Genomic DNA, 11,342 nt, shown 5'->3' with positions numbered 1-11,342 from the left:
CTCCACTTTTTGGCGTATGTCTGCGACATTTCTGTGACGTAAATAGAAGTGAATTATTGAACAGAAATATTGAAAGTAAACCTTATTTCCGTAGCTTTTGAACAAGAATATACAGTCAGGGCATGTCCCCGAAGAAGTTATATCGATGTGTTGCCATAGCAACAGGTAGTCCTGATATCGTTGGAGGCCATGAAAAGGCCCGGATGTCTCCGCGTAAAGTGCAGTGTGTTCCTGTTTGGGCGTCCGACCTCCAGGAGACTGAGTGAATACAACATTCGCTTTCGAAGCGAAGGGTAAACGGGGTCAAAGCAGACGAGGGCAAACGCCGCCATCTTGTATGAGTGTGACATACATCGTCGTCGTCATTGATCTAACCGTACTGTAAGGTATGTACACATTTTCACTCCTTCCTAGTTTCCTGACAGTTTTTATACACCTGCGTGAATCGACGCCCTACCTGCGATGTCCTCCCTACCTTTCCGCTCTCGTTATCGCTCATCAAATCCATCCCAATCCATGCCAAGGTCAATTGTGTCTTTGGCCTCTTTGCAAATTCAACACTTGTCAGCATTGACTGATGACCGTCGGCGCGACATCGCTGGGTCATCGTGCCCTCCGCGTGGTTGTAACGCTGGGGATTTTCTGGGCGCGAACCAACGGAGAATTAATTAGACTCAAACGTAAACGGCTAAACTTGGAATTAAAGTGTTCACATGCACGACTGAAAAGTACTGCATGTATGATATCTACATTGAGATTGACCGACCGACCCTACTGTAGAGCTATAGTTTAACGAATGATGCAAAAGCCTGTAGAGATACCAACACGTTTTATTTTTCTTACCGAGCTTCTCTAGTTATCCCTTACGTTAATTAAACCAATTTAAGCTATTTCTTCTAGACTATCTTGTGAGAGTCTGTAATCCCTACGCGTCTATCTCGCGTCAGTTTTGGCGATGTATTTCAATAGCCGCGGTAGTATGGTATCCCCCTCTTGTTTTAAACTTGAAATACAGGCAGTTTCGGGTCCGAAACTCAGGGCGAGATAGAAGACTGCTTCCTCCCACGCGGGGAAACGATTGAGTTGGATGGATTGCTCCAGATTGCGACTGTTGAAAGATTCGGATTAAGTTACGGAGACGTTTGAGAGAATGGCTGGAGGATATGAACAGGATAGTAGACGCTTTTAATAATGTAATGTCGGCTGCAAATGCGGTAACCCGATCTTCCAACAATGTGTCTGAATGAAACGAAGACATGCCGAAAGCAGCAGTTAAAGTTAGTTGGCCGGATCGGAACCCATAACCTGGACGTGTGTGCGCATGTGCATGTGCATGTGCATGTGTGTGTCTACTGCAGCTGTCCAGTGTTCAATTGGACTTCTGTTAAAACGCGCGCGTAGATTCTTACTTTGGTGTTGTGCGTTCGCATGAATGTAGCTATATCATAGGCATGATAGGGATCTTGGTAATCTGGCTGTTGTGGATTTTGTTTTGTTTTGATTTTGTTTGGTAATAAATATAAGAACGCTAATTGTTATTGTTTGTTTGTTATAGTTTTCATGTGTTCGTAACGACACTATGATTGAAACAAAAAACTAAACAAAAATTAGATTTCTTCCCTTTTATCAGCAAATACTAAAAACATGAACGACGACAAGATCACTGAATCACCAATCAAAGACACAATACTATACTAATGGTCGGAGCACGGCATTTTCATTCTTAAGTCGTCGCACGTTATGTATATATATATGCGTTCCTTAATGAAATATTCAAACACCACCTTCGGTATAGTGCATTCTATTACTTTACTCTTGCATGAATGAAACGATTGATAACCTAAACAAGGACAAACGAGATTAGACAGGTTACATTAGTTCGAGTATTATGGCGATATATTACCATCGGGACTTGTTTGCTGTGTCGACTTTTGGGATATATAAGCTTATATATATATATATATATATATATATATATATATATATATATATATATATATATATATATATATATATATATATCTAAGTATACAGATGTCCTCGTGGGAAATTACAGTGGATCGATGCGGAAAGCAGAGCGTTCTAAATAATAACACAAATTACTTAAAGTACAAAGTAAATGATATCTGTTACTTAGTTTCATGCATCCTGCAATTTTCAGACGGAAGTGAAAAGATAGCTAAGAATCCTTTCACTCCAGTCGGAATTATCCAGCTGCCAGAATAAGCAAGTTGTATTAGAAAATTGTCAAATAATAAAAGGAATATTTTTGTGTTAAATTTTGTGTGTGTTTTTTTTAACCGCTTACCCACCTACCTATCGGAATTTGAGTGGACGCAAAACAAAGAATTTACTTACTCTGGCCTAAGCTGGTGTTTTGTTTTACATCGACAATATAATCAAATTGATTAATTTAGTGAATTTAAGTATAATTCCTAGGTGATTAGAATTCTGAGAAATACATTACTTTTGAGACATTTTCCGATGTTGTTGTCCCCATGTGAAAAATATTCATTGCTCTGCTTCCAGGCCACTTGATACTGACAGAAATTCTGCTTGTACAAAGGCAAAACTAGCTCTGTCTTGGGTTGTAAATGAAAGTTTACGATTGGCACGCTGTGTTCAAGATCGAGATACAAAGTAACATAACCATGCACTGGTTCATGTACAAGTCTTGTTTATTTCAATTTCCCAAGACACACCTTCTACATGGGACATGCATGCAATTTTACTTGATGTTATAGCAGTGATCTCATAAAAGTATGTTGCCTCTATAAACCAATTATCGTGTAGAGGCTTTCATGAATGGAAGTGGTATCTGGTGTCTCAATTTTTAAGACGGGGTACCAATCGTTAGCTCTCATTTACAACCCTTAGCAGGGCCTGTTTTGTCTTTATACAATCAGAATTTCTGTCTGTATCAAGTAGCCTTGATCAACACTAAAGTGGCCACGGGTGTAAGTCGAGATGACTGTAGGAAATTGTTTGTTTTGTAATGTTAAACAAAAATAACGAAACCATTCGTTTTTTCAAATAATATATTTAGTTGTCAAACAGTGCGTATATTTGCTCCTCGTATTGTTCCAGTTTCTCTTTCAAATTTTCGGCAAAAGCTTTTGTTTTGACTTTTGACTTTCCCTCTATCTTATCGACCGTTTCTTACTGCCGAGTGCCTTGTAGTTCAATCGTTACTATTCACCCCTTGACTACGACAATGGAGTAAAATTTGTATTGCAAACACACTGTAAACACTTTAGTAAAAAATTTAGCGTTTGATGACTTTAAAGTATTCAAACAGACACCTCCCACAGATTGAAACATAAACACGAACTCGCAACCTGTGGAATGGCCTCCTACTACGGAACTTAAAGGTCCGAATGTCATCATGTTAGGCATGTACTATTTGATCTTTGGAGGGGTGATCAAAGAGAGGCAGTTTCATTATATTCAATATTTGATGACTTCTCGGAGTAGGCAGAGCGCTGACTTTATCCAAATTCCACACTTTTTTCCCTGTGATTTTTTGCAAAGGTAGCGAGGTGATTTTAAATTTATTTTCTCTCTTCGGCCTTCTTCCATTCTCCTCCCCTTCCCCGCTTTTCTGGTCCGTCCCTAATTACGCTTTTGGCGTTTAGTCTCAGATGTAAACCGTGGATGTAAAATTTACGCGCTACATTAAGTGAACGGATATCTCATGAAGCCTGGGCATAAATTCAACAGGCCTGTAATTGTAAGGGTGCAACGTTTTCACCTGGGTCATAGGCTTCACAAATCATAGTAGTTTTCTTTTATTCGTTGACGTTGCTTACGTGACACAGGTAGATTCAACCGGAACACTGCAAGTTATATCGTGCAATATTGTTCTGATCAATAAATGTGACAATCAATGTCAAGGGTCAGAGGTCTGCGAACAATATTCTGACGTTATATATATATATATATATATATATATATATATATATATATATATATATATATATATATATATACATACATATATATATTGTCAGAATGTTGTCATATATGTATATTATGTATATTTATATATGTATATATTGTATATATATATATATATATATATATATATATATATATATATATATATAAATGATATGTGTGTTGTGCGTCAATGTGTATATTTACAGTGTTTGTATACATTTTCTTTAAAATACCACAAGCGCAATGTGTGTGTGTGAGAGAGAGAGAGAGAGAGAGAGAGAGAGAGAGAGAGAGAGAGAGAGAGAGAGAGAGAGAGAGAGAGAGAGAGAGAGAGAGAGAGAGGAGAGAGAGAGAGAGAGAGAGAGATATGACGTCTCATGTCGTCCTAAATATATTTGCTTTCAAGGTATTTTAGAAGAAAAACAGCATCTTTCAAAATCATGGAGAGGCAATTAAACCTTGACAACTCTAAATATCTTATCATCATCATTATAGACCTTCCTCCGCTTAACCTTCCTATCATCTGTTTGTTACAACAGGGGTCGCAGTAACTGATTTCTATACATTCATAGAGGCAGTGATCCAAACACAAAGACGGTGAAGATGTTGTTCAAGGCGTCTCTCTTTCTTTGCGTTATGTCTACTTTTCTCTTCCCCGACCAAGTCGTCGGTCAAGACGACAGCAAGACGACAGGTAACGAGAAATCATTTTCTTCCTCTCATCATATTTGGGATTCATTTCTGCAGCGGGAACAGCGAAACACCCTGCTTCCCTCAATAAAACCTTGGATCGAACACCGTTGACGTATCGGATTATGACGATCACAACTCGTTTATCAGCGGGGCTTCGCTGTATTGCTGTCAAACATCCGCAGGAAATTAATCGTTCCCAAGATAGTACCGTACTTTGTACATGCATACAGCATTCACTGCTCAAAAGCATCTGTTTGGTACTGAATTTTTTCCCGTCATATTGAAAACATTTTTCATTTTGTAACGGCTTTCTGAAGCGTGCTGAGACGCTCGACATCACGGCCCGGCACGTGTGTGAGTCTAATGCGTAACACGTCACTATGTACATGTACATTCGATGACGTCACGGAGTTCAGTTGAATAATAAAATATTCATTTCTCCTTCCGTAACGTTTCCATGTCTTGCCAATTAGTAAATCTGAATAAAGCGACGTAATTTACCTCAGCATATCGAAGTCACAACTACAGAGTATAATTTCCTTTGTTTCTCGTTTGGTCTTCAGAAATACAACTATCCGTCTTCTGTCACGTAACAAAGGGTGCTTTAAATTTCAAATTCTCTGTCTAAAACTCTTTGATGCCTTTAGCGTAACAAGATGTGAAATCAGCATCGAACTTAATTTCATTTTTTTTAATTTTATAATTCAAGCTGGACAGACAGCAAAACATATGGAATGTCAGAGTAGCAGTTTTACAGAAATTGTATTTTGACCTCAGTTGGTTCTGAGGATTTGGAGCCAAGGCATACTTTATTAAAAATTAACAATGATTCTAAGATTGTCTTTCCCTCCCTAAAGTGCAACAAATAGCAAAAACATCAGCGTTGCAAACAAACACAACACAACACAACACAACACAACACAACACAACACAACACAACACAACACAACACAACACGGCACTACACTACACTACACTACACTACACTACACTACACTACACTACACTACACTGTATTGCACAACACTACACTGCACTACACTACACTACACTGAAGTACATTATACTACACTACACTATACTACACTTCACTGCACTGCACTGCACTGCACTACACTACACTACACTACACTACACTACACTACACTACACTACACTACACTACACTGCATTGCACTACACTGAACTACATTATACTACACTACACTACACTACACTACACTACACTACACTACACTACACTACACTACACTACACTACACTACACTACACTACACTACACTACACTACAATCATGGACCCTCCATATAAAAGGGACCGTGCTACAATACACTACAATGCACCACGGTGTACTATTCTACACTTCACTTCACTGCACAGCACTACACTACACTTCAGATACTGTATTTTCACAATAGCGGCAAAAAGAATGAAAATGCATCATAAGTTACGACAAATGTAGCTATGATAAATGGTGTGTATTAACAGTATTCATAGATCATATACATAACATGAAAAATATTATTGCATCATTGACTGTCTGTTTGGTTTCATTCTGTTTCACCTTATGGTAACTGTTCGTTGTTTTCTCAGTCAGCGATACGTCTATTATTTTGTCTCCCGCTAGAACCTCCGGTTGCCGTAGGACTCGGATGCGGAGGTAGCTTCACCGACGACAACGGTGTGATATCATCTCCTGATTATGGAGAGAATCAGACGACTTTCCCAGACTGCTTCTATCTGATCAAGGCCAACGAATCGACAGACAATCACGTATTGGTAAGCGCAATTCCAGCGTTCAGATTCTCTGAATATGAAGACGAATATGACCCTTTGCCCTGTTACTTGTGTTCATTTCATCGCACATTTCATCGCATGAGTGACTCGGTGATAAGTTGTTGTCATTGTATCTATACGTGTTTGTGTTTGTGTGTTTGTCTGTGTTTGTGAGTTTGTGTGTTTTGTGATATGTCACTAATTGTGTGTGCATATGAGAGAGAGAGAGAGAGAGAGAGAGAGAGAGAGAGAGAGAGAGAGAGAGAGAGAGAGAGAGAAGTAAGAATACAGTCACTTTGTTGTACGCTGTCCTTCTTCTCCAAAGCCTAGCCACCTTCATCAAATAGAGGATTTTGCAAGTTCGAAACTGAACTGAAAAGGTGTACGGTGCAAAGACAATTCATTCCAAGAAGTCAAGTGTTTCTGCTACTATAATGTCCCGGGTAAATTATTCCAGTGTCGTGTCATTGTCAAAGAAATAATATTCTGTCTGTTTCCGGTAACTCCAACCAATCTAGTTCAAACCGGATGATTCTTCAATTTGTTTCGAAATTTCAACCTTTTTCGGCAACCTGTGAAAATACAATTGATTTTCTGAAAACTGCTTGGCACCAGCGTTTACACCTGTAGAACACAGATGCAACGAATAATTATTCAAAGACAGAAATAAGAATGCTACCGACCGATCTATCCCATTTCAGAAAGTAATGTTTAAAGCTGAATTCTATTTTTCGCTCGAGACCAAATGTTCTGTTTTGCTGAGGAAACTTGTGAAATTACATATTTCACTGATTCACGACAAAATCATTCACCTGCTATATTGCGTTACTGGAGTTTTCTTGCATTGTTATCGGCAACAGAATATTAGTTTTACTGTCTTTCAAATGATGTAAATATTTCAATGTTAATAGTGTATGCAAATTTTCTTGCAGATAACGTTTCTAAATATCCCGGGGTACCCCAGCTACAACATTAGAGTCTACGATGGCAGTTCGCAGTCAGACACCTTGATCGGACCGTTCTCAGGGAAAGGCGTTCCACCCCCGATTACGTCCACCGGGAATAGCCTCTTGGTGCACTATCACTACGACGACGGATTGCCGCCCTCATACAACTTTTTCAACGCTACCTACGATACAACAGCCTCTGCGCCCGCATGTGGCGGCATTTTCAGTGAACCCGCTGGGGCGATTCACTCCCCGAACTACCCCCATGACTACATCAAACACCAAGTTTGCCACTATTTCATCGCAGCGCCCCCAAGCACAGGCATTATGGTGAGTTATTCTCAAACACTACTTTTACACCACAAAGTCAGCGTTCACAGAGCGAGGAAACAACTAGGGTTAGGGATCGACAAGTTGATCTCTAAAAGGGAGGGCTGTAATAATGGACAACATCTGCAGAAAAAACAAGCTTGCTTAAATATCTTAGGCAGGGTCTTACCACTTTGACAAAATATATTCACTCGACTAGCAGCCTTAAACAGACATAATGAAGTTTCTTAAGCATGCTATTTGGAGTGTAAACGCAGAGCTTATAAGATTCTTCAGCGATAAAATTTCAAAACAAAATCAGAACGGTATGTATACAAACTTAGCCTTGGGACATAGTGCGTTGAATTGTGCACTTAAATCTAAAGTGAGTCACTCCTCACCCCATACATGAGTTTCGTTCGTTTATATGACTCTGAGCGTGCAACGACACCCAACCTGCATCTGTATAATCGTCCCGTGTGGGTTTAGTATGCTTCAGTCTTCACGGTGGACTAAAAATCAGGTGCCGCCAACTAAGCTGTTCGTGCAAAAAGGTGTTCGTGCGAAGTTTTTCAGCGGGCGGGCAAATTTCAAAACTAATCAGCGGGCGGGGAGAAAAAATCTATATTTACTGTGGGCGGGGAAGAAATTTCACTATTTTCAGTGGGCGGGGAGAAAATTTTGACAGTGGGCACCGGAAGATACGTAGAGGGAGGGGAAAGCGGCGTGGTTGATAGAACTTGAGGGGAGATTTAGCGCCTAACTTAGAGGGGAGCAATGTTCCAAGCTATACTGCCAGCTGCTCCCACGGTTTGCGTTGATCTGGGTTGCCTATAGTAGGCATCTAGTTGGCAATGGGAAATATCAGTAGTGGGGAGAGGGCATTTTTGGAGCTTGAAATGTTGTGGGGAGTGGGGAGCGGGCAGACTATAGATACTGGAGGGCAGCGGGCATCAAAATTCAGAGGGAGGGCATATTTTCCGTGTATGCCAGTGGGAGGGCAGTTACGAACAGCTCTACTTTCCCCTCCAAATTTTGGGTCAAGGTCAAAAATACGAATAATCGGTATATCAGCCTTCAAAACATGTTTTGTGATGATTTTGCGAAATTCATGAAATTTATCAGTTGGCGGCACCTGAAAAATACCGCTACCGTTGAGTGTGCAGTCACTCTAGTGTATCGTGACACCAACGAGACGCTGAAGCACCCTCACAGTTTTCGATAAGTTGGTTGGACCCATGTACAGGAGAATACGCTAGAAAGTGTAAGAGACGATGCAAAATGCTTTGTGTGATTCGCTTACTTTGCCTGAGCCTACCTTTGTCGATCATGCTGTTTATGCTGTTTTTAGCGGCTGCGAGAGAAATTTGAATACCCCAAACTACAGTTCTCTGTTGGCAAATGAACACTGATTGCCAGAAATGTTCCTACAAGTTTCTGTGAATTATTACTATGAAATGAAGAAAGAATAACGCGACTTCATCTTAATCAACAGTTGAATTTTGAAGACTGGGATTTAATGTACGGGGACGAGGTGACAGTTCATGACGGGCTTTCGGATAAAGACGCCGTGCTCGGCGAGTATTCCTACGGCACCTTAGATAACGTAATGACTTCAACCAACAGCGCCCTCTATGTGAAATTCGAGGCAACCGAAAATAAAACAAAAAGAGGTTTTTATGCCAGATACACCAGGAATACGTGCAAGGAGACCACTTATGGAACTTTTGATGAAGGCTACTTTAAAACGCCCTCATACCCTTACCCGAGTGACTGGCGTTTCCACAGGAATACATGCAACTACCTCTCCTTTGCGACAAACGACGCTACAATTCAGGTATGTGCTCGGCTTCTTGTATGATGGGCCCAAATCAAAAACGGGTTGGTCTTTATTTTACACATCTTTGACTATGTACCCGAAGTATAATTCTATCAACAAAATTGATTGAAATATTGCGATACCTTTACAGTGTCTCGCCCTAAACCCATTGTACCTAGACAGGGTTGAATGCCTTTTTATCATTTTGTGTTAAAGAAGTGAAAAAATCGTCGCAACCTTCGAGTAAGTTGAATAGGAGACATCCGGTGTTTGTATGGGCGCGTGTTCACTACTTCGATTAAGATCACAGCCCCTGTCTGCTCCCAATCTACCCCTTTGCATAATAGCTGTGCGCCCCAGACCAGAAAATACAGGTTTTAAATTCCTGGGTCAATTTTCCCCTGGGAAATTTAAAACGATCCTCTTTTATAATTGATCAACAATGTAATAATTTGGCATTAGAGAAACACAGTAACTGAATTAAAATTCAAAATGACTGATATGCCCTGCGTTAATTCTAAAGGCGGAAATAAAATTTTCGATTTCAACCAAAATCAGGGCAGTGAAAACTTCATAGACAAGGTTCCCATATCACTGGCAATTATTGTTAAAAAATTAAGTGATCAAAAACTGTTCTCCAGGCGTATTTCGCCTTTGAAAGCTTGGTGTGCTAACCCCTTTCAGTGAGCTGGATAAACCTGAGACGTTGCACTGCGCTGTCGTCCGCCGTCCACTCCATTGAGAGGATGGCGAGGGCAAATTTGGGACTGTAGCAAAAGAGGGGCTGTGACAGAGTGATGCTTCAGATATAGTGGATAGTGGAACTTTGTAAAGGCGAATTTGATTACATCTATAATTGGATATGTTACCGTGATTTGGTTTCAGTTAGAATTTGTGGATTTCGACATGGAGTCGTCTCGCACTTACCTTCTCATCTACGACGGCGCAGACGACACGGCTCCTCTGATAGGCAACTACACCGGCGACACAGCCCCGCCCACCATCAATTCGACGGGTTCATACCTCCATATGTATTATTACGGAGAACACGATCAAACAAACCGTGGTTTCTACGCTGTGTACCGCAACGGGCCTATCACTGTCGGTGGTAACTTCTCGGGTAAGTGTTCGGTATAGTGCCGGTGGTGGCGCTCACAGGAAAGGCGGCATGATACTCATAAGTGTTCGGCAAAATTTCAGAACGAACTCCTTATTAACGGGAGTATAGTGCTTCATACATGCCCTCGTTTCCACGAGTAATTATTCAGATTCGCGCCGTATCATACAAATTTTGCAATTATTTTTCTTTTTTGTTTGGAATGTCTTTAGCTCCTGTCATGTTTTAAATACAGAATGTATAAATTTCCAATTTTCTCATTTACAGTGTGTGACAATAGCATGGTATATGGGTACAACGGTTTCCTGAACTCGCACGCTACGTACCCTTCGAACTACCCGACCAATCAACAGTGTTCCACGGTGATAGTTCCCGCTTTCTTTAATGCCGCTATCAAGTTTTTAAAGTTAGATCTTGCCAATCTCAATCAAACAGACGGTAAGCTGACTTCTTCAAAACTTTACATCGTCTCAATTGAAGTCGGCTGAGGCTGCCATCACGTGTAGGCCAGATTGTGTGACTTTGTTTTCATAAGATATTCACTTAGATTATGCTGACTGAGAGAATCATAATCCATTATTCCGGGCATTCAATGATTCTCGACAAGTACAACCGTATCTCTGTGATAAATGCAGGAAAAAATGCATTTTTTGTGAAAATATATGACTAGTGTAGATATTATTAGAAATTTTTGAGTAACAATTAGTGGAAACTGGCCCGCGTTCATCCCGTCGTGAGTCTA

The 11,342-nt window shown here is 40.3% G+C and overlaps 1 protein-coding gene across 2 annotated transcripts in view; it reads left to right on the top strand.

The window, feature by feature from the left end:
- The first annotated feature begins 220 nt into the window (after positions 1-220).
- LOC139147856 (CUB domain-containing protein 2-like) overlaps positions 221-11,342 on the top strand; it is a 16,820-nt gene continuing 5,698 nt past the window's right edge. Inside the window, exons 1-7 of one of the 2 annotated variants that reach the window (XM_070719068.1) lie at positions 221-386; positions 4,479-4,633; positions 6,260-6,411; positions 7,341-7,685; positions 9,160-9,501; positions 10,369-10,603; positions 10,868-11,038. In XM_070719068.1, the coding sequence (XP_070575169.1) occupies positions 4,543-4,633; positions 6,260-6,411; positions 7,341-7,685; positions 9,160-9,501; positions 10,369-10,603; positions 10,868-11,038 (1,336 nt within the window). In that variant the 5' untranslated portion in view covers positions 221-386; positions 4,479-4,542. The remainder of the gene's footprint in view (positions 387-4,478; positions 4,634-6,259; positions 6,412-7,340; positions 7,686-9,159; positions 9,502-10,368; positions 10,604-10,867; positions 11,039-11,342) is intronic. The other variant, XM_070719067.1, reaches the window with a different exon arrangement.

The sequence above is a fragment of the Ptychodera flava genome, chromosome 13, assembly GCF_041260155.1.
Source record: "Ptychodera flava strain L36383 chromosome 13, AS_Pfla_20210202, whole genome shotgun sequence".
Classification (NCBI taxonomy): Eukaryota; Metazoa; Hemichordata; class Enteropneusta; family Ptychoderidae; genus Ptychodera; species Ptychodera flava.
Note: the sequence above shows the minus strand (reverse complement) of the source record. Positions and strands in the feature narration are given on the sequence as shown.